The 25,000-nt window shown below is 42.4% G+C and overlaps 1 protein-coding gene across 5 annotated transcripts in view; it reads right to left on the bottom strand.

Moving 5' to 3' along the window:
• The window catches only part of syt1a (synaptotagmin Ia), a 190,222-nt gene that overhangs the window by 20,404 nt on the left and 144,818 nt on the right, over positions 1-25,000 (bottom strand). For 4 of the 5 annotated variants that reach the window (XM_046872652.1, XM_046872654.1, XM_046872653.1 and 1 more), the window contains 3 exons: positions 19,436-19,624; positions 5,858-6,030; positions 2,026-2,151 (listed from right to left, as the gene is read on the bottom strand). In XM_046872652.1, coding sequence (XP_046728608.1) covers positions 2,026-2,151; positions 5,858-6,030; positions 19,436-19,598 — 462 coding nt within the window. In that variant the 5' untranslated portion in view covers positions 19,599-19,624. The remainder of the gene's footprint in view (positions 1-2,025; positions 2,152-5,857; positions 6,031-19,435; positions 19,625-25,000) is intronic. The other variant, XM_046872655.1, reaches the window with a different exon arrangement.

The following is a 25,000-nucleotide window of genomic DNA, read 5'->3' as shown; positions in this document are numbered from 1 at the left end:
CTGAGACATTTCTCACACTGGAAACCATTTATTTCTCGTCTGTGCTGCAGTGTGACCCGCAGAGATGCTCGTTCCTGAGATGTTCCTCTGACACAAGCAGGAGAATTAATCACACCTTATCCGTTCATCCTCCTCAAACATCTACCACATCCGTCCATCCTTCTCAATCATCTACCACATCCCTCCATCCTCCATAATCATCTTCCACATCCCTCCACTCACCTCAATCATTTACCCCATCCCTTCATCCTCCTCAATCATTTACCCCATTCCTCCATCATCCTCAATCATCTACCCCATTCCTCCATCCACAATCATCTACCACATCCCTCCACTCTCCTCAATCATCTACCCCATCCTCCATCCTCCTCAATCATCTACCACATCCCTCCATCCTCCTCAATCATCTACCCCATCCCTTCATCCGCCTCAATCATCTACCACATCCCTCCATCCTCCTCAATCATCTACCCCATCCCTTCATCGTCCTCAATCATCTACCTCATCCCTCTATCCTCCTCAATCATGTACACTATCCCTCCATCATCAATTATCTACCTCATCCCTCCATCCTCCTCAATCATTTACCTCATTCCTCCATCCTCCTCAATCACCTACCCCATCCCTCCATCCTCCTCAATCATCTACCTCATCCCTCTATCATCCTCAATCATGTACACCATCCCTCCATCATCAATCATCTAACCTATCCTCTATCCTCCTCAATCATCTACCACATTCCTCCATCCTCCTCAATCATCTACCACATTCCTCCATCTTCCTCAATCATCTACCCCATCCCTCCATCCTCCTCAATCATCTACCCCATCCCTCCATCCTCCTCAATCATCTACCCCATTCCTCCATCCTCCTCACTCATCTACCTCATCCCTCCATTCTCCTCAATCATCTACCACATTCCTCCATCCTCCTCACTCATCTACCTCATCCCTCCATCCTCCTCAATTATCTACCCCATCCCTCCATCCTCCTCACTCATCTACCTCATTCCTCCATCCTCCTCACTCATCTACCTCATCCCTCCATCCTCTTTCATCTACTCCAGTTTTCTTATTATTGGTTCTAGTTGCAGGCTGAAAAATGGAAATCATTGTGTATGTGTGCATGTGTGCATGTGTGTGTGTGTGTGTGTGTGTGTGTGTGTGTGTGTGTGCGTGTGTGTATGTATGTGACATGAATCTGGGTCATGCTGATGCTGGAGCTCTGAGTAGATCAGGATCGAGTGCTGTGAGGTTCAGACTGAAGCAGGATTTCAGTAAAAATGAATCTGATCCAAAAATGATTTTATTTGGATCATGATTTGATTTAAAAAGTTTTTTCACTGTTTGTAAAATCATCTGGAAATCTCAGTATGAATGTTTCTGATCTGGGACCTGAAGATGATGAGATTAATGAGACTGTGATGGAGGACACGAGTGCAGGAGGATTCATCCTTTCATTTCCTGTTTCATACTCGATCGTTTATATGGTTTGAATGTTTCACAGTGAAGTACGAGTGTCTTATTCCCTATTCTGTCAATCTAATCAATATATATATATACATACATCTATAACTCATCCTTCCATCTGTCTGCCATCCATCCTTCCTCCATCCATCCATCCATCCATCCATCCATCCATCCATCCTTCCTCCATCCATCCATCCATCCATCCATCCATCCATCCATCCATCCATCCTTCCTCCATCCATCCATCCATCTATCCATCCATCTTTCCATCCATCCATCCATCCATCCATCCATCCATCCATTTTTTGCTAAATGCAGGAACACTTTGTATTTCAGAAAGTCAGTGCACTGATGGAGACTGTACTGTAGGTGGTTTGTTCTGTGTGTGTGTTAGATGCTCCACAGTCCTAATGTTCTTCAGGAGATCTTCTGTTTGAGTGATCTTTGTGAACAGTACTCATGCAAGGGGAGCTTTTAGTTTCTTCATGATCACAAGTGAGAATATAACACCACTCCTTCACAAACACAGTGAGACGCAACCCTGAAGGACTCTTACCGTGTTCTCGGTGAAATTGTAATCCAGTGAGTATTGTAATTTGCCCAGTTTTTCTTGCTCCTTAGGCTCGGCTTCCTTCTCACCCTCCGAGAGTCCGGTCTCCACTTCGTCTTCGTCCTTCAGAGCCTGAAGGAGACATCCACCAAGAGTCAGTCCGCTTGACCCCATTTCCTGAAGCTGAGTCGCCAAGCCATGGTCTCCTGTATAAACCTCTTTTAAAGGGATCGAGCACTTAAAACACCACAGTAATCAACACCACAACATGCTGGGTGATGGAGTTCAACCCCAAACCGTGGACCCCCATCCCATCCCCCAGAAGCATTGCTTTTTTTTTTGGGTGACTCTATTAGCGCAGCCCAGATATAGAGAAGATCAAACCAATCGTCAAATGATTAGCAAAAAGGATGAGTGTAATGGGGGAGCAGGCATTTTGGGAATTCAAGCTTCTAGAAGCAGATCAGAATCGTTTTGGTGAATGTTTCAGGCATGGGGGATAAAACTCAGAAGAAGGGATGTGGTGTGTGGTGTAAGAGTGCGATCGTTCCTTTCTGGCTAGTCTGAAGTGCGAGGGCTGAAAACGTGCTCAAACTCTCATTCAGTGTGGAAAAGACCTCTATCTTACGCTAGACATGTCAGTAAAGCATGCATGGCATTCTCATTCCCCACAACAGGTTTCTTACTGACCCCTGACCCCTTCGCATCATGCTAGCAAATCGTGGTAAAAAAAGAATAAAGATAAAAAAAAAATGAGAAAAGGGCTGGTAACGAACATGGGGCCGTCCTATCAGCTGTCAGGTTCATATTTTGTGAGAGCAAAAGACTGAACCAAATTGATTTCTGTTCTTCCAGTTTGACCTTAACAGCTAATTAAGATTTTCCTTCAGGACTTCATGCTGGATGTCCGAGCTGCAATTATTACCCAGTTCACATTATTCTTCTGCAGGTTTGCAGTGAAGTTGCTCACAAATTGATTTCCTGTTCATTTGTTTGACAAGACAAGGAAAATCTTCATTAGCTCCCCTCTGACATAGAAAACAAATAAGAAAAACAAGTATCCAATCATAGATTTTAGCACGTTAGAACGACTAAGCAGAAAGTTCTCTGATCTTAACCAGATGGTTCAAATCCCAGGTCTTTGAACCAACCAGAGTCAGTGTTGAGGGTGATGAAGAACTAAAGCTCAGGAACTTTCCAGTTCCAGAAGAAACATGTTGAGCTTTACTTCCTGCTTCTGTGTAAGGACCTTTTTTAAATAGAAGAATTGCAGATATTGGGCCTCATAGTTCCAGAATAAAGATTAAAAATAGAAAAAACATGTTTGGTTAAAAGTCTGAGACTACATTTGACCAGTTTGGACATTTTCTTGGTTTTGTCCTCAGTCACAGGTCCGTTTGGATAAAAGCATCTGCCAAACAAATGGAAGTCTGCTGAAAGGTTACTACGTTCCTTACGCATAATAACGCAGTTACTTGATGAAACGCTATGAAAGATTTTGCCTGATCATCTGCTATCTTCTGTGATCTTTCCCTTGACCTTTTAAAAGCCTCGAGAAAGAAGTGCGATTTAAAAAAAAGAGTGTCTGGAGAATTTAAAGATCAGGCCGGTCATTGTGAAAAAGCTTTCTACATAATTTGTACGGCTAATGAGTCGAGTGGTATTTTCCCGCTGGACGAATTGTCAGAGTCGAAAGTTCAAGTGGATGAAATGAAGGGCTGCGACTACAAAACCTACATCCAAACAGCTCCAACAACATTCAGAAAAAACCCTCAATCAGAAATCAATGTGGTTCAGCCTCGTCCAAGCGTAACCCAAATGCTTTAAATTCATTCATGTGTATATATTTATAGGTATATATGTGCGTACTCACAGTTACACACATATATAGTGCAGATAGACGTTAATGCAGAATTATACATTTCTCACTAAGGCTTTAATTCAAGAGGCTAAACAATATCATCGCAGCAGGCTAAAGAAGATCCAACAGCAATTAGGAACCTACCGCCAGTGCCAATCCCGAATAGTCATCAAAACACAGATAAGGAAGGACATAGAAGGAAGAAACACAAATTAAAACACACCGCACAAACACACAGGGCAAAACACATGTGTATGGGAACTCCAGGAGAAATGACCAAGCTCTTACTCTAACACGCATTACAGTCACAACGATTATCGCTCATGATGTCAATGTGAAAAGTGTATCTCTGATTTATTGTGGGTTTTCGTTCTAATACTATCTTCAACCTTGTTCACTTCCGCTTGGGTGAAATAGCCAAAGTCCTAAATTTACATATTCTTACATTTATTAAGCCGTAACTTCACAAATTCAGAGTCGTATATTCTCGACATCCTGCATCTTTAAAGTCCTGAATCCTTTCAGGGCCCTATATTCCCCCAAAAAATCATCCTCAAAGTCTCCAATCATTCCAAGGAACAGAATTTCCCCCCAAAAACTAATATCTTTAAAGTCCAGAATCTTTTCAGGGTTCTGCAATTCCAGTGCCCTAAATCTTCAAAGTTCTAAATTCTTCAACAATCCTAAAATTATTAAAAACCCCATAAATCCTCAAAATCATGAATTGCTCCAGGGCCCTATGTTCTCGAACTCCCAACATCCTCAAAGTCCTGAATCTTTCTAGGGAACAAAATTTAAAACCCCAAAATAAATTTTCTATCTTCCCACATCCTTAAAACTCTGAATTCTTCCAGGACCCTACATCCCCCTAAAAAACTTATCCTTAAAAAGATGAATCCTTACAAGGTCCTGTATTCCCAATGCTCGAAATCTTCAAAGTGCTGAATCCCTCAACGATCCTATAATAAAAAGCCCTTAAATCCTTAAAGACCTGAATCCTTCCAGGGTACTGAATTTCCCAAAACGTTAAAAGGCCTTAAAGTCCTGAATATTTACAGGGTCCTTTAATTCCAATGTTCTAAATATTTAAAGTCCTGAATCCTTTTTGGGCCGTATATTCCCTAATGGCTAAAACACTAAACTCATCTTTAAAGTTCTGAAGGTTTAGGGTCCTATATATTTCCAAATGCCCTACATCCTCAAAGTCCTGAATCCTTCCTTCTCCTATATTCCCAGAGTCCTTGGATGTCTTTAAACCAGTATTGGAACTCAATTAATGTTCTTGACAAAGACGTGTTTAATTAAATACCATCAATGCCAATGTGTGTGTGTGAATTTTAAAGTGTGTGTCCTCAATTGCCGGATCTGAGTTAAAGTGATTCCAGGCCTCCCGACTTCTTACACGGCAAATGAAGGCGACGTTGTCATTTATTCATTTAAAAGTGTGTTGTAGAGTGTGTTATACGTCAATTAGTATGCAAAGCGAGGTCAGAGTGCCGCTGTTACAATTTATGCTGTTATAATTTGCGAGTGCGTTGTTAAGAAAGGGGGCGAGCCTCGTTATTGCTCTCACTCCCCCAGCACTAATTAGCTACTGTCATTTCTCCGGGTCAATCCCACTTCATAGTATAGCAATAATTATATGCAGCACTATAAAAGAAAGAAAGAAAAAACCCAAACAGAAAGGTACAGAACGTAAAGATGTATATGTTTAGCTAACAGAAAGCAGGCTTGTTACTCTTTTTGTGCCATTTACCATGCCAGGGTTTCAATCCTGTAATTAAAGTCAGCAGTCAAGCATTAAGACATTGGATTTTTTTTTCTCAGTGCATTTTTGAGAGCAGATTTCATCTAAATACTTTCAAATAGCATTTAAATACATGTTATTGATAGAAAACGCTAGAAGAACTTGTCCTCATGCATGATTAAAACAAGGCAAAGCCGGCAGCACTATGCTGCGAGAGTGTGTGTGTTTACCTCCGTCTTGGTTCCGTCCATCACGTCCTTCATGTTGATGGCGTTCTTGCCCTTGTCCTTGCCCTTTTTCTTGTTCTTCTTCTTGAATATCCACTTTTTGCAGATGCAGAAGCAGCAGGACACAACGAGGACCACGGCCACGAAGGCAATGGCCACAATGGCCCATGATGGCACTGCAATGGGGAAAGAAAAGTCTATGTCAGGATAAAATCTGAGAGTTTCTGTGTTCTCAGTCCACATGTCCTAATCTCCAGATATAAGGTTTTCAGTCTTCTGTTTCTCAGTGACTTTGTCCCAAAGCTTCAATGTTTCCGAAAGTTTTCAAAAGATCTTATGATCATTTCCCCACGTGCCCATGTAGCCAGGGCTTAATGTTCACCATTTTCTATGTCCCAAGTCCACTAGGTTCTCAGGACCCTGTTCCTAAGTTCCTACTTTACCAAGGTTCTGTTTTCTGAAGGTTAGATGTTCTGACTGTTTTTTAGGGCTCTATGATCAGAATATATTGTACACTGGTACAATGGTTTTAGGACACTCTCTTCCTATGGTCATAGGATCTTTTTTCCGAATTTCTAAGCTCCAAGGGAACAAAGGACCCACTAGTTTCTTAGGATTCTCACCATCAGATGTCACCAGGACCTAAAGTGTTGTCCTCAGTTCTTTAGTTCAAAATTTTTCTTTACATGATTTCACTTTCTCAGGCTTCCTAAATATTTTCCTTTTTTAAAGTTTTACTAGAGTCATGTGGAACCTAATATTGTTTAATTTTAGTAAAGAAAAGTCAAAGATCACACATCTGAATAAATGTGATGTAAGAAATAGTAAGTGTGAGCCAAAATGGCCCCAATAAAAAGAAGATCACCAGATATTTCTGGGTCCATAAATGTAATTTTGGTTGGAATGACAGTAGCTGTAGGATAATGTTTACTAGCCTGAGCTCTGCAATGTAGCGCCTAGCGAATGGAACCTGGGCCACAATAACAGAGGAGTAATGTGTGTAGCAGTACACAACATAATGCCATTAAGATTAGTGTTTCTGTTAAGCGACTAGCATTGGAGCCAGCGCCAAAGTGATTTATGTTGGTTCGTTCTTGGGCTTCTTTTTATCCTCGTTTCATCGGCTTGGTTTGGAGTGGTTTCAGCATTAAGCGCTCTGCATTTGAACCAAGATAGCTGCCATTATAAATTTGTAAGCAGTCCACCAAACCCCACTCTGCATTATTTTCTTTAAAAGCAATTTTCCTGAGCTGCGTTATTTTGTGCTTTGTAGTGCTGCATCGCTTCTGAGTCAGAGAGGATGCGGTGTTCGGTCTGCTGCTAACAGCACTTTGATCAATAAAAAGAGAAGATGTTGCCGTCTAGACAGGAGCCGCTTAATGATCTCGACACGAACAGAGACGTTTAAACACTCGAGCGAGTGCCCTCGGCCAATTTAGCAAGAATAACAAATGTCTGCTTCGGCCAGGAGGAACCTTTTCAGCATCCTGACACTGTTGTGCCAATCACCGGCGGTGGAGGGTTTATTTAATCAGCTGCTGAGGTGTTTGTCCTAAATGAGTCTTTCCTCCTGAGGTAGGAAAATTTCCAGAAATGTCATTCAACCGAGAATAAAGTAAAGCCTACACAGGAGAGTGGAGAGAAAGTTCTGCTTTTCCACACCCCTCATCAGCCTCTAACAATAGAACCATTGACTCCAGACAGGAAGTAAACACTATTCAGGGTCCGTCTTTGACTAAATACAGCTTACAGCTTTAGCTTGCTCTGACAGGCGAAGACACGCCGCTGTCCTCCTCTGCACGGAGACAGGACTAACAGCCTCCTGCCAAACGCAGGAGACACTTTTGAGCTAAAAGCAGCCGTGTTCTTTATGTTCTCCAAACTCGCTACAGACGCTCGAGACACGCCTCCGCACGCGGCACGATTTATTTTCTGTGGAAGAAAAATCTTTCACAGAAGTGTTACAGTAATTACACCTTCTACTTTCGAAACACCATGCACCTAAAGATCTAGGGGTCTTCTTCTCATGAGGATGGATAGAACACACTCCTCCAAACAAACCTGCCACATTTTCTAATCATTCTTTCATGGAAGTAGTGAAGGATGGTTTGTTTGTAGTATGAACATATGAGCTTCATATGAACTCAAACACACCCACTTTAAAGGAATGAACACTTTATGGATTGTTCTGGTTGTCGCTTAGTTTATAGCAGCTATAACTCATCGTTCCCTCACTGGCTTCTGACCCTTAAAACCCACTGGAACTAGAGACTCTTTCCATACATGCTACATAAACACATTTCTCCTTTCTCACTCATCACAACGTCCGCCGTACGCCTCCCTGTGAAGGTGCTGTTGCTATAGAAACCATAACGTATCAGACTGAGGGCAATCATTAGATCGGCGGTCCTCAAACTTGTTTCTGAGACACGGGCCGGAGTGACTACCAGTGTTACTGTGGGGATTTTAGGATGATTTTAAATGTGTTTATTTGACCTCCTAATGCTGGATTAGTTTATTTGTTCTTTACCCTACAGACACGTGAGTGTCACTTTTTTAGCTTATTAAAAGAACATTATTACTATCAAAATAATTTTTCAGATTCATTACTGTTGAAATCAAAACAGTGACTTATGTATGCATGTGGTTGGTGGGTGAATCAGACAAATAATTAGAATACGTTAATAACTAGCGGTCGGCCGATAGTGGATTTTACCGATACGGATAGCTACGTTCGCCGATAACGATTATCAACCGAGAGTTTTGAAAATTGATACTGAAAAATCAAACATAATATTCCATGTGAAATAGTACTGAACTTTATTACCAAAAAAAATGTAATTACCATACTGAATTATGAAAATGTGCTAAATTTGAATATTTCCTGAATAAACATATTTATATAATGAATAAATTATAAATAATAAATCGAGCACTCTCCGTGCAGCGTGCAGTCTCACAGTTTAGTTCAAAGCCAAACTTGATGATTAAATACAGATATACTGTTATAAGTAAAACAGATTTAAACTGTTCACAATATGTCTCTGGCATTGTTCCAAATGTAGGGCGGCACATAGTTTGGGGACCCTTGCAGTAGGTAAAGAAAACACATCAACACCCCCTGACCAATCACGATCCAGAAATTGAACTATTCTATACAACTACACAATGACGCAGCAGCATCTGACATGACAGAACATCCTGAAAAGGTTTTTTTTTCTCTTTTTGTCATTTTCTGAAAGAAAGTTTTTTCAATTCCAATTTTAGACAGTTGATATATTTCGGTCATCAGGAAAAGAAGCTAGCGTGCTCTCTGGAGGATGAGCTTTGCTAGTGTTTTCCCTCAGACAGCTCTGGCAAACAGAGGGAGAACGAGGCGAGAAAAGAAGAAAAATCAATGCACTGTTGACAAAATCGATGCAAGCTCTCCTGCGAGGAAAAACAGTGAGCGATGGTCGAAAGGAACGCGCCGCAGGCTGGATCGCAGCATCGGCCCTGTGATGGATGAGGGGATGAAGGGAGGAGCGGATGACAAGGTGCTGGTGCACTCAGTCTCTTCTCCTGATAATGGGGTTTATAACTTTAGAGTAGATTTTACTGAAGAGCCGGGAAGGAATTTCAGACCTGAGAGATCATGCGATTTTGATTCTAGTGTAAATAATGGCTGAGGAAAAGGTCAATGCTAATTCTGCACCACGTCCCCGTGGGAAGAGCAGGACGCCAGAGATTCCACACTGAACACCACAAAAGAATGAATGAACATGGGGTTTCAGTTTATCTGGCTAGTCTTTTTTTTTTCTTCTTTTGCTAGCTTTCTTTTCTTTGACTCGCTAGTTTCTGTTCACTAGCATTATTTTCAATTTAATGAGCTTTATCTGATGTAGTGTTCTAGTTTTGATCTTCACTTAGAAGGTTCTTTCTTCACTTGGTTTAGTTTATTTTTATTTGGTCTGGCACTTGCTGTCTTTTTTCCACTAGCTGCTTTATTAGTTCCATATGAACATTGTGTTGTGTATAGCGACATTAAAACAGCAGGAGATTTAGAGAGACGCGAGCTGAGGATGAGGCTGTGTCCTCTCTGTCTTTATAAAACATTTCTGAGATTCAGGAGAATAAAGATGATTTCTTCAGATTTTTCGAGCGGAAGGAAAGAGAAACGGAGCAGCAGGGTGTATTCTCAGCCCGTGGCTCGCTCATGTCCGGCCCTGAGACGAATAAAAAAAGGCAGAATCAAAGCCGTCTCTTTAACAGCTGGAAATCAGGAACCATTCTGAATGTCACTGCTGTCAATCAAAGCATTTCCTCAGAGAAGCAATCCATCAGTCCATAATTACCCATCTGCCCCTCTGATTCATCACTCTCACCTCTCCATCTCTCTCTATCTATCTCTCCTTTTCGAAATTCTCCTCTCCATTCCTCCACCCCCATTCTTCCATCTCTCCATCTCTCATGTCATTGACCCACCACTACACAGCTGCCCCCTTCATTTATTACCCCATCTACTCTCATCACATCCACCATAATATATGTGGGTTAGGGTTAGGGTAAGGGTTTCTTATGTTCTTCATCTGATTGCCAGTGTTTTTTTACCTCTATCGGATGGACAGGGCAGAGGGGTACTAATACTTTGTGTGGGTGAAATGATACTCTGGTATTTATCTATAATGCAGAATGTGGACATGTTTTTCTGTCCCTGATCAGATCAGGAACTCGAGACAATAAAGACTGAGACTGAAAACCTGGAACAGACTGTTACTGAGCGCTGAGTGAACACCTTTATAATAAACCGATGGGATGATGTTGGGATGAATTGCCCCGGGGTGATGATCTGATGAGAACATCTCCAGTTTGTTCTTCTTATTATCCAAAGTGTTTTGTTTCAGTCTGATTCTGATTTTTTTGGCAGCTGAAGGAAATGGAATGGCGTTAAGACGATCGTTTAAGAGCTCCGGCTGAGCGCTCAGCATTGTAGAGCTGTAAAACAGTCAGAGGATCTCCTTCATCACCGACATGTCACTCATAAAGACACTTTTGTGTTTCTTAATTAAAAGCGCCCGAGTCCCTGAAAGCAACTGAAGCGTTCGCTAATTAACTCCATTGTGCGAGTGTGTGTCTTCCCGTGAGAGAGCGCCACGCAAGGATGTGCTTCCATCTGAAACGCCGCTTATCTCTTGTTCGACCACACACATGCGCACACACACACACACTCTCTCAGTGGGAATGCATAGATGTGTTTCACAGTTTGATTCGCATCCTCGGCCAACTCAAAGCGTCTCCCTAAAACATCTTCCTGCTGTGTCCCAAATAAATCTCCACTCGTATCCTCAAGGACACACACACACACACACACACACACACACACACACACACAGAGAAATCGGTGTCTGTGAACAGTGTGCTATCCGGGTTTATCTCGTCTGTCCAATCGGATGTGATGGCTGAAGAATAGAAGATAGTCGTTCTTCTCCTCAGGTTTGACGTCTGTCTAAAAAATGTTTCTGACATTTGAGACAAAAAAAATAATGCAGGAGATTCCGTTTTGACATAAAGCTCCTTAACGTCATCGTATGAAATTTCATTCTTTTTGTGTCTGAAATTGTAAAAATATTAAATCCTAAAAGATGATTTGCTGCTTGAAAGACAGAAAATAAAGGTGAGAAAAGAAATCTGCACCTGATGTCAAGAGAAATGATCCGATCGAGACTCAACTCATAATTTATTGTGACAGATAGCTGGTGGTCAATTAACCCCAGCATGAAGACACGTTATACAACAGACACACACACACACACACACACACTCACACACAGTGTCCATCCTCTTCAAACTTTAATAAACACTGCCATTCACCATCACACACACACAATCATTCACCATCACACACCCTCATTGATAATAAGATTGTGTTTGTGATGGTGAATGTTGGTGTGTGTGATGGTGAATGTCGGTGTGTGTGATGGTGATCATTGGTGTATGTGATGATAATTGTTGGTGTGTGTGATGATGAATGTTGGTGTGTGTGATGGTGAATGTCGGTGTGTGATGGTGAATGTCGGTGTGTGATGGTGAATGTCGGTGTGTGTGATGGTGAATGTTGGTGTGTGTGATGGTGAATGTTGGTGTGTGTGATGGTGAATGTTGGTGTGTGTGATGGTGATCGTTGGTGTGTGTGATGGTGATCGTTGATGTGTGTGATGGCGAATGTCGGTGTGTGATTGTGAATGTCGTGTGTGTGATGGTGAATGTTGGTGAATGTTGGTGTGTGTGATGGTGAATGGTGTGTGATGGTGAATGTTGGTGTGTGATGGTGAATGTCGGTGTGTGATGGTGAATGTGGTGTGTGTGATGGTGAATGTTGGTGTGTGTGATGGTGAATGTTGGTGTGTGTGATGCTGAATGTTGGTGTGTGTGATGGTGAATGTTGTGTGTGATGGTGAATGTTGGTGTGTGTGATGGTGAATGTTGGTGTGTGATGATGAATGTTGGTGTGTGTGATGGTGAATGTTGGTGTGTGATGGTGAATGTTGGTGTGTGATGGTGAATGTTGGTGTGTGTGAATGTTGGTGTGTGTGATGGTGAATGTTGGTGTTTGTGTGATGGTGAATGTTGGTGAATGTTGGTGTGTGATGCTGAATGTTGGTGTGTGATGGTGAATGTTGGTGTGTGTGATGGTGAATGTTGGTGTGTGTGATGGTGAATGTTGGTGTGTGTGATGGTGAATGTTGGTGTGTGTGATGGTGATCGTTGGTGTGTGTGATGGTGATCGTTGATGTGTGTGATGGCGAATGTCGGTGTGTGATTGTGAATGTCGTGTGTGTGATGGTGAATGTTGGTGAATGTTGGTGTGTGTGATGGTGAATGGTGTGTGATGGTGAATGTTGGTGTGTGATGGTGAATGTCGGTGTGTGATGGTGAATGTGGTGTGTGTGATGGTGAATGTTGGTGTGTGTGATGGTGAATGTTGGTGTGTGTGATGCTGAATGTTGGTGTGTGTGATGGTGAATGTTGTGTGTGATGGTGAATGTTGGTGTGTGTGATGGTGAATGTTGGTGTGTGATGATGAATGTTGGTGTGTGTGATGGTGAATGTTGGTGTGTGATGGTGAATGTTGGTGTGTGATGGTGAATGTTGGTGTGTGATGGTGTGTGTGATGTGAATGTTGGTGAATGTTGGTGTTTGTGTGATGGTGAATGTTGGTGAATGTTGGTGTGTGATGCTGAATGTTGGTGTGTGATGGTGAATGTTGGTGTTTGTGTGATGGTGAATGTTGGTGTGAATGTTGGTGTGTGATGGTGAATGTTGGTGTGTGTGATGGTGAATGTTGGTGTGTGATGGTGAATGTTGGTGTGTGATGGTGAATGTTGGTGTGTGATGGTGAATGTTGGTGTGTGTGATGGTGAATGTTGGTGTGTGATGGTGAATGTTGGTGTGTGATGGTGAATGTTGGTGTGTGATGGTGAATGTTGGTGTGTGTGATGGTGAATGTTGTGTGTGTGATGGTGAATGTTGGTGTGTGTGATGGTGAATGTTGGTGTGTGTGATGGTGAATGTTGGTGTGTGTGATGGTGAATGTTGGTGTGTGTGATGGTGAATGTTGTGTGATGGTGAATGTTGTGTGTGTGATGGTGAATGTTGGTGTGTGATGGTGAATGTCGGTGTGTGTGATGGTGAATGTCGGTGTGTGTGATGGTGAATGTTGGTGTGTGATGATGAATGTTGGTGTGTGTGATGGTGAATGCTGGTGTGTGTGTGATGGTGAATGCTGGTGTTTGGTGTGTGAAGTTCTCATTACTGAAATCATGGAGCTCCTGTTGAAGTTGTTTTGCTCTCTGTGATCGTTCCTTTCCAATCATGAAACTACTCTAGAAATAATTTAATTTCCAGACAGGGTTGAGCGATGAAATGCTCGTATTCGTGTTATTGAGCAGGAGATTCTCAGTGTTCCTCACTGTGTGAGATTTAACAAGCATGAAATTAACACAAATTGAAGCTTTAGTAAAAAATGCAGTGTAAAATTTGCTGAGGTCAGATGGACACTCGCTCTGGCGCTGTGTAATAGAGAGCTTGGCTTTTTTTTGTCTTTATTATTTAGGATAATTGTGGTTGAGTGTGTAATAACGGCTTGGGTTGGATCTGCGCTGAGAAGTTAATCATTATTGGCTGATCCGAGCTTCAAGCTCAATCACAGAATTATGAGAGAATTGTTAAACACAAGCCGATAAAAAAGTTTATTAACATTAAATGAATGTCAAACAACATCAAACACCATCAAACACCTTCATTTACCATGAACTACTTTCTGTCCTGTCTGTCTTCCCCAAATACCACATCTAAACACTGCGTTAGTGGATCATAGCTGGAGGAGGTTGCTGGAGATCTCTACAATGCCATTTCTCAAACTCAGATTCATCCCAGGGTGAAGCATTAGAATGGTGTAAGATCTCACACAAGGCCATGTTCATTTCCAGCATTGAGGAGTTTCTGCTGTTCTTGATGTTTGCAGATTAAAACTGACTGAATGAATCAAAATAACACTTTATTTTCATTACGCATTTTATATACGACTCGATACAGCTACAGTTCTGCTGCTCTGAATCACACACACAGAAAAAGTAGTGCCAAAAGATCACATTTATTTACATGAGGTTTAATAAATAGATTAAATACTAATAATGAAGCTGTTTGAGTGAAATCCTGGTGCTGATGGGGCAGTGAGGAACGTATTATCCAGACCAACACAGCATCCTGTAATGCGTTTAGAGAACACAGTAATCCCGCGCTACTGCTCCGTCTGCTAACACCACATTAAGATTCTGTTTGAAATGGTTTTCATTTGGCAGCAAACATGTCGATAATTCCATCATTTCTTGTGTCTGGAATGCGATATTGTGTTAAATGTGAACACACACTGGTGTAAACACACTGAACGTGACTGCGAGGCTGCAAACCAAATCTCAATCCATTACAGGTTATTGATCTGTGTAAGAGTCGGGGGATGTGAACATTCTGAACCTGATTTCCAAACTCGGAGGATCTGATAATAAATAATTAAATAATCAGAATCTGCATTCTGATGTAGAGCAGCACTGAGGACCGAGCCGTGAGAAGATACAACTCAATCTACTTTTTAACATCTACATGATCAGGATTATATCATTGTTGGAGTTTTCTTGTGATCAGAGTCTATGCACAATCAATTCATCATCAAGTCCCAACACCAACAATATACCACTGCTGGGTGAAGGCCTTTACCAAACACCATACATGTAAGTGTGTGTGTGTGTGTGTGTGTGTGTGTGTGTGTGTGTGTGTGTGTGTGTGTGTGTGTATGTGTGTGTGTGTGTGTGTGAAAAATAATAAGAGTGAATGGCAGGTACTAAATCTGCAGGAACTTCTTCACACCACTCAGAGACCAAACAAATAAAATCCTAAAGCATTTAATGATCCTACAAAAGGTTTTCATCCTAAAATACCTTTTCTTTGTTACAGACATGACCTTGAGGGTGACCTTGGCCTTGAACTCAGTTTAAAACCCAGTTAAATCTGACACACACCTGACACAGTTTCAGTACCTTTTTCACATCTAATAGAAGAGAAACATACAGACAGACGGACAGATAGACAGATGGACAGAGAGACAGACGGTCAGAAGGACAGATATGCAGATGGACAGAGAGACAGACGGACAGAGAGACAGACAGACAGATAGACAGATGGAGAGAGAGAGACAGAAGGACAGATAGACAGACAGACAGAGAGACAGACGGACAGCGAGACAGACGGGCAGAGAGACAGAAGGACAGCGAGACAGACGGACAGAGAGACAGACGGACAGAGAGACAGAAGGACAGATAGACAGAAGGACAGAGAGACAGACGGATTGAAAGACAGAAGGACAGATAGACAACAGGACAGAGAGACAGAAGGACGGATAGACAGAAGGACGGATAGACAGAAGGACGGAAAGACAGATGGACAGAGAGACAGACGGACAGAGAGACAGATGAACAGACAGAGAAGAAAATAAACAAGAAGATAGACAGACAGGTAGACAGGTAGAAATAGGGAAAGTGGGCAGATGGCAGATATAGAGGCAGATAGACAGACGGACAGGCACATAGAAAAATTGACAGATAGACAGATGGACAGAGACAGATAGACAGATGGAGAGATAGACAGATGAACAAAGACAGATAGACAGACGGGAAGATAGACAGATGGACAGAGACAGATAGACAGACGGGAAGATACAGGGAGTGCAGAATTATTAGGCAAATGAGTATTTTGACCACATCATCCTCGTTATGCATGTTGTCTTACTCCAAGCTGTATAGGCTGGAAAGCCTACTACCAATTAAGCATATTAGGTGATGTGCATCTCTGTAATGAGAAGGGGTGTGGTCTAATGACATCAACACCCTATATCAGGTGTGCATAATTATTAGGCAACTTCCTTTCCTTTGGCAAAATGGGTCAAAAGAAGGACTTGACAGGCTCAGAAAAGTCAAAAATAGTGAGATATATTGCAGAGGGATGCAGCAGTCTTAAAATAGCCAAGCTTCTGAGCGTGATCATCGAACAATCAAGCGTTTCATTCAAAATAGTCGACAGGGTCGCAAGAAGCGTGTGGAAAACCAAGGCGCAAAATAACTGCCCGTGAACTGAGAAAAGTCAAGCGTGCAGCTGCCAAGATGCCACTTGCCACCAGTTTGGCCATATTTCAGAGCTGCAACATCACTGGAGTGCCCAAAAGCACAAGGTGTGCAATACTCAGAGACATGGCCAAGGTAAGAAAGGCAGAAAGTCGACCACCACTGAACAAGACACACAAGCTGAAACGTCAAGACTGGGCCAAGAAATATCTCAAGACTGATTTTTCTAAGGTTTTATGGACTGATGAAATGAGAGTGAGTCTTGATGGGCCAGATGGATGGGCCCGTGGCTGGATTGGTAAAGGGCAGAGAGCTCCAGTCCGACTCAGGCGCCAGCAAGGTGGAGGTGGAGTACTGGTTTGGGCTGGTATCATCAAAGATGAGCTTGTGGGGCCTTTTCGGGTTGAGGATGGAGTCAAGCTGAACTCCCAGTCCTACTGCCAGTTTCTGGAAGACACCTTCTTCAAGCAGTGGTACAGGAAGAAGTCTGCATCCTTCAAGAAAAACATGATTTTCATGCAGGACAATGCTCCATCACACGTCCAAGTACTCCACAGCGTGGCTGGCAAGAAAGGGTATAAAAGAAGAAAATCTAATGATATGGCCTCCTTGTTCACCTGATCTGAACCCCATTGAGAACCTGTGGTCCATCATCAAATGTGCGATTTACAAGGAGGAAAACAGTACACCTCTCTGAACAGTGTCTGGGAGGCTGTGGTTGCTGCTGCACGCAATGTTGATGGTGAACAGATCAAAACACTGACAGAATCCATGGATGGCAGGCTTTTGAGTGTCCTTGCAAAGAAAGGTGGCTATATTGGTCACTGATTTGTTTTTGTTTGGTTTTGAATGTCAGAAATGTATATTTGTGAATGTTGAGATGTTATATTGGTTTCACTGGTAAAAATAAATAATTGAAATGGGTATGAATTTGTTTTTTGTTAAGTTGCCTAATAATTATGCACAGTAATAGTCACCTGCACACACAGATATCCCCCTAAAATAGCTAAAACTAAAAACTACTTCCAAAAATATTCAGCTTTGATATTAATGAGTTTTTTGTGTTCATTGAGAACATGGTTGTTGTTCAAATTAAATCCTCAAATAAAATTAATCCTCAAAAATACAACTTGCCTAATAATTCTGCACTCCCTGTAGACAGATGGAGAGATAGACAGAGAAGACCGATAGATAAGAAGATAGATGGCCATCTGCTGCTTGTTAGTCACATCTCAGATAGCTTTAGGGATGGAGTGTGTAAATTGGGACGCTGTTGTGATTGAGTGTGTGTGTGTGTGTGTGTGTGTGTGTGTGTGTGTGTGTATCAGGTGCACTGGTACCTGTCTGTGTGATTTTGCACAGCCGTGTGTGTGACGGATGCCGTGAACAGAAAGTGACTGTTAGTCAGGAGAGACACAGATGAGTCCCTGATGAATATTTATGTGCTTCACCACAACGTGTCTCGGCGCCGAGACGCAGCGAGAAGAAGCAGATCTTTCCAGTGAATTTCTCTCTCCCACAGTTACAGAATAAATAAACAACTCCTGTTTCTCTCGCAGCTTCCCAGAGCCACCTTCTTCCGTCTTCTGTTCCATTTCACCACAACGTACACCACTCACAAACCTCCAGCTAATCTCACTAACATCTCACTGCAGCCACCAGAGCCAAACGCTTAGAGACACCTGACCATAACATCTCATTCCACATGTAGTCTCCACTCTTATAATAATCTCCACTCATATTCAGATTCCGCATGTCCAATAAGGGTGGCGCTCTATAGAGGAGATCTTCCACATCTTCCAAACCCTGGAAGCAGATCTTCATGGAGCTGCTTTGTGCACAGGAGCACTGACATGCTAGAACAGGTTTGGGTCTCCTAGTTCAAGTGAAGGACCACATGTGGCTGGATGTGTAACTCTGAGTTTATTTAGTGGGTTTGGGGAAAATGGTGGAATTTTTGGACTGTGGCAGAATAATTGCTGTGGAGTATTGAGTGTGTGTGTGTGTGTGTGTGTGTGTGTGTGTGTGTGATGGAGTTGGGAGACTAAAACAGTAATTTAAGGCACTATAATGGAGTGGCTCTTGGCTCGCTGTAGGAAGGAGGTTTATCCGACTGAGGCCGAACACCAACCCTTTATTTTAGAGTTGTGTACAGTAAAGCAACATGATCATTAATGTGTGTGTGTGTGTGTGTGTGTGTGTGTGTGTGTGTGTGTGTGTGTGTGTGTGTACAGTGCTAACATGAGTGGAAACTCTGCCCGTATCTGTAAACACATCAGTGCTCAGTCACAGCCAGAGAGAGAGAGACAAGAGAGAGAGAGAGAGAGAGAGACAGAGAGAGAGAGAGAGAGAGAGAGAGAGAGAGAGAGAGACAGAGAGAGAGAGAGAGACAGAGAGAGAGAGAGAGAGAGACAGAGAGAGAGAGAGGAGAGAGAGAGAGACAGAGAGAGAGAGAGAGACAGAGAGAGAGAGAGAGACAGAGAGAGAGAGAGAGAGAGAGAGAGAGAGAGAGAGAGAGAGGTGGAGTGTTAGCAAATTAAATGAATGTTGGAGCTGTGAAATGTAAATCACAAGGACACTGCAAACTCTTTCTCTCTCTCTCTCTCTCTCTCTCTCTCTCTCTCTCTCTCTCTCTCTCTCTCTCTCTCTCTCTCTCTCTATATATATATATATATATATATATATATATATATATATATATATATATCTTTTCTGTATTTGTCTTTCTCCATCTCCTCTCTTTCTTGCTCTCCATCTGTCTCTCTGTCTCTATTCATCTCTCACATCTACACATCCCTTGCTCTCTCTCTCTTGTACACCTTTGTAACCCCTGTCTGAGGTATAATGTATGCATGTGTTACTGTGTGTGTGTGTATGTGTGTGTGTGTGTGTGTGTGTGTGTGTGTGTGTGTGTGTATTTCAGACTCACGTGGGATTTTGTTGAGTTCGTTCATGAACTTGTCCTTGAGTTTAGAAAAAGCCTCATCTTTGGGCGCGGCTGCTCCAGGAGAGGACGACTCGGTGCCGTTAACCCGAACCTCCGGCGCAGCACTCGGCACCGGATTCCCCACTAACGCCTCCCGCCGACTCATCACTACAGTCTACAGCCAGACACGTGCTGAGAGACAGACAGACAGACAGACAGACAGGATGAGATTCTACGCAGAGTCATATTTATGTGTCACTTAAATGATTCAGTTATTTAACTCCTCTGACTCTTCTGGGCTGCTGGATACAATGCTACTGATATTACTGCATAAAAGGGGTAGGGCTTATAGTCAAGCAATCAATTAGAATACACACACTCATTAGAATATTAGGCCACACCCATTGCATAGAACCTGGTGTCAGATCGCTGAAAAGAACTATTTCCCTCCTGATTGCGTCAGTCGCTGATCTTTATGACTTTGTGAGTTTTTCCCCATCTGCTTCAGTCTGTTATTATTCACAATGAGAGGGGGACAATTACAAACGAGAGGAGAGAGAGAGAGAGAGAGAGAGAGAGAGAGAGAGAGACCCTATTCACTATATAGTCCACTTAAACACCAGTGCACTGTGGGCGTGTCCCAAACCACACACCCTATTCACTCTATAGTCCACTTAAACACCAGTGCACTGTGGGCGTGTCCCAAACCACACACCCTATTCACTCTATAGTCCACTTAAACACCAGTGCACTGTGGGCGTGTCCCAAACCACACACCTATTCACTATATAGTCCACTTAAACACCAGTGCACTGTGGTGTCCCAAACCACACACACCTATTCACTCTATAGTCCACTTAAACACCAGTGCACTGTGGGCGTGTCCCAAACCACACACCCTATTCACTCTATAGTCCACTTAAACACCAGTGCACTGTGGGCGTGTCCCAAACCACACACCCTATTCACTATATAGTCCACATAAACACCAGTGCACTGTGGGCGTGTCCCAAACCACACATACCCTATTCACTATAGTGTCCATATAAACACCAGTGCACTGTGGGCGTGTCCCAAACCACACATACCCTATTCACTATAGTGTCCATATAAACACCAGTGCACTGTGGGCGTGTCCCAAACCACACACATCCTATCCACTATATAGTCCACTTAAACACCAGTGCACTGTGGGCGTGTCCCAAACCACACACACCCTATCCACTATATAGTCCACATAAACACCAGTGCACTGTGGGCGTGTCCCAAACCACACACACCCTATTCACTATATAGTCCACTTAAACACCAGAGCACTGTGGGCGTGTCCCAAACCACACACACCCTATTCACTATATAGTCCACCTAAACACCAGAGCACTGTGGGCATGTCCCAAACCACACATACCCTATTCACTATAGTGTCCATATAAACACCAGTGCACTGTGGGTGTGTCTCAAACCACATACACAAGCTATAAATTATTAAATACCATGTGTGTGTGTGTGTGTGTGTGTGTGTGTGTGTGTGTGTGTGTGTGTGTGTCATCTATGACAGGGTTTAATTAGTGTTAGGGGTGAAGTGTTTACACAGCTGACTTTATACACTCTTTCATACAGGTATATATAAATAAATAAATATATATATATATATATATATATATATATATATAGAGAGAGAGAGAGAGAGAGAGAGAGAGAGAGAGAGAGAGAGAGAGAGAGATGAAAAATAAGACAATAATAAGACAAATAGATGATAGAAGACAGGAAATGGAATAAACGAGGGCAAAAGAAAGATGAAAAGAAAGGATTGTATAGAGAGAGACAGAGGAATGGAGAAATATGTGCAGACACCTAGAAGAAGGAAAGTAGAGTAATATACTTAGAATTACAGAGAAAAGAGAAATAAAGGAAGAGAGTGAAAAGATAGATAGAGAGATAAATAGAGAGAGAGATGAGGAAGAGATAGATAGAGGAAAGTGATAGAGAGATAGACAGAAAAATAGAAAGGGATGTGATGGAGAGATGGAGAGAGGATGTGATGGAGAGAGGGATGTGATTGAGAGATGGAGAAAGGGATGTGATGGAGAGATAGAGAGAGATGAGAGAGGGATGTGATAGAGGATAGAGAGAGGATGTGATGGAGAGATGGAGAGAGAGGGATGTGATAGAGAGATGGAGAGAGGGATGTGATGGAGAGATGGAGAGAGGGATGTGATAGAGATAGAGAGAGGATGTGATGGAGAGATAGAGAGAGAGATGGAGAGAGGGATGTGATAGAGAGAGAGAGAGAGGATGTGATGGAGAGATGAGAGAGAGGGATGTGATAGAGAGATGGAGAAGGATGTGATAGAGATGGAGAGAGGGATGTGATAGAGAGATGGAGAGAGGATGTGATAGAGAGATAGAGAGGGATGTGATAGAGAGATAGAGAGAGGATGTGATAGAGAGATAGAGAGAGGGATGTGATAGAGAGATGGAGAGAGGGATGTGATAGAGATGGAGAGAGGATGTGATAGAGAGATAGAGAGGATGTGATGGAGAGATAGAGAGAGGGATGTGATGGAGAGATGAGAGAGAGGATGTGATAGAGAGATGGAGAGAGGGATGTGATAGAGATGGAGAGAGGGATGTGATAGAGAGATAGAGAGAGGGATGTGATGGAGAGAACAGCAGGAGGTTTGAGGGTGATCAGGACTGACAGCAGCTCCTGGTGACATGTTAAATTATTCGTTTGGGACGTGGGCGGCCAAGCGGCATTCTGGGAATGTGGAGGAGGATGAGTGTGTGTGTGTGTGTGTGTGTGTGTGTGTGTGTGTGTGTCTGTGAATTGTCTGAATTGTGCTAATGTGCACCTGTACAGTTTAACTTCTCTCACGGTGAGACAGATTTTTACATTAAAAACTCAGAGAGCTCTCTCACACACACACACGCACACACGCGCACACACGCGCACACACACGCACGCGCACACTCAAGGACAAAAGAAAGTGGCTCTTCATTAAGTGTGTGATGTGAGAATAGTTATTACCTGCCTGTGCTAATGAGCATCAAGGTGCTACAGAAAGATCCATCAAACACTCACCATCAAACACCTACACTCTCCATCACACACCTTCACTCACCATCACACACCTTCACTCACCATCAAACACCTACACTCTCCATCACACACCTACACTCACCATCAAACACCTACACTCTCCATCAAACACCTACACTCTCCATCACACACCTACACTCTCCATCACACACCTACACTCTCCATCACACACCTACACTCTCCATCACACACCTACACTCTCCATCACACACCTACACTCTCCATCACACACCTACACTCTCCATCACACACCTACACTCTCCATCACACACCTTCACTCACCATCACACACCTTCACTCACCATCAAACACCTACACTCCATCACACACCTACACTCTCCATCACACACCTACACTCTCCATCACACACCTACACTCACCATCACACACCTTCACTCACCATCAAACACCTACACTCTCCATCACACACCTACACTCTCCATCAAACACCTACACTCTCCATCACACACCTACACTTCCATCACACACCTACACTCACCATCAAACACCTACACTCTCCATCACACACCTACACTCTCCATCACACACCTACACTCTCCATCAAACACCTACACTTCCATCACACACCTACACTCTCCATCACACACCTACACTCTCCATCACACACCTACACTCTCCATCACACACCTACACTCACCATCACACACCTTCACTCACCATCAAACACCTACACTCTCCATCAAACACCTACACTCTCCATCACACACCTACACTCTCCATCACACACCTACACTCACCATCAAACACCTACACTCTCCATCAAACACCTACACTCTCCATCACACACCTACACTCTCCATCACACACCTACACTCTCCATCACACACTACACTCTCCATCAAACACCTACACTTCCATCACACACCTACACTCTCCATCACACACCTACACTCTCCATCACACACCTACACTCTCCATCACACACCTACACTCTCCATCAAACACCTACACTCTCCATCACACACCTACACTCTCCATCACACACCTACACTTCCATCACACACCTACACTTCCATCACACACCTACACTCACCATCACACACCTTCACTCACCATCAAACACCTACACTCTCCATCACACACCTACACTCACCATCAAACACCTACACTCTCCATCAAACAACTACACACGCCATCACACCTACACACTCAATCAAACACTTACACTCTACATTAAACACCTGGTGAAGAGCACTAGATGTTGTGTGATAGGGTAAGTGTGTGTGTGTGTGTGTGTGTGTGTTGAAACAAGGATTTGAAGCACAAACGATTCTTTGCCAAAATGATGTGTTTAAAGTCAGCACTTTGCCTTTAAACACCTTCTTCAAGCTGCTACTGGATGATTCATATCGCTCACACACACACACACACACACACACACACACACACACACACACTACAAGGCTCCAGGGATAAAAACATGAATAAGCAGAGAGAGAGATGAATCTCGTGTTGAGATCTGATGCTCGGTTCAATTCTGTTTTCAATCACAAACAAAACCTTCTAAACATGTGGTGACGTCACGTGACGTCTTCTTCTGCTGGTGAAACGACCCCCAAAATTCACGATTCAGTTTGTACATCCGTATTTAAGTCATGATTCGGTACAGTTTTGGTACTGTTGGGGGAAGAAATGCAAAACATACATTTTTTTTTTTCTTAACGCAGTTTAATATTGATTTTATAAACTTTTATGAACATCAGTGAAAACCTTTTAAACTATTTTTTTTTAAATAAAATTCCTTGTTGGGTAAATCATATATAAAATAAGAGTTTATTACATTTTACTAAAATAAAATATATTAAATAATTTAATTAATGCAATACACTTTTTATTCTATTGATTCTATTAAATATTTGACTAAATTGGCACAAATTAAATAAATTAAATAAAAGAAAATATGTAATAAAATAGTTGACTAATTTGTTAGACCCCATCTAGGTAATACAGATGTGTGTGTGTGTGTGTGTGTGTGTGTGTGTGTGTGTGTGTTTTACATTTAATATTACATTTTCTAAAGATTTATTTTTATTTCTGCAGACTTTAACAAACTTTTTCTTTCCTTCCATCCTTCATTCATTCATTCACTCTCTCAGTATGTGACATAGTCGGGATTTTCTCCTTTTAAGTGAAATTCTTGAAGCTGGATAAAAACATTTCACTCATTTACAAAATGTTTTACAGCACACTGCAAATCGTATTTCAGTCGTATGACACTGCGCTAACTGTAGTCTCTTTTACCTGCCATTGTTGTGTATTATAAGTTTAATAATAGTTTTTGTTGAAAATGGTGAAACTGCGCTCAAAGTGCGAGGCGACGACTAAACAAACTTGCGGTCCGTCACTTAACACGTTCCTGAGGGAACTCGGATTTGAACTCGGAAAAAGGATTGTATTCGGTACACGTGTACTGAAACGTGTACTGAAATACATACATCAGTACA

The sequence above is a fragment of the Silurus meridionalis genome, chromosome 18 (genome assembly GCF_014805685.1).
Source record: "Silurus meridionalis isolate SWU-2019-XX chromosome 18, ASM1480568v1, whole genome shotgun sequence".
Classification (NCBI taxonomy): domain Eukaryota; kingdom Metazoa; phylum Chordata; class Actinopteri; order Siluriformes; family Siluridae; genus Silurus; species Silurus meridionalis.
This window is presented reverse-complemented; position numbering and strand designations above follow the sequence as displayed.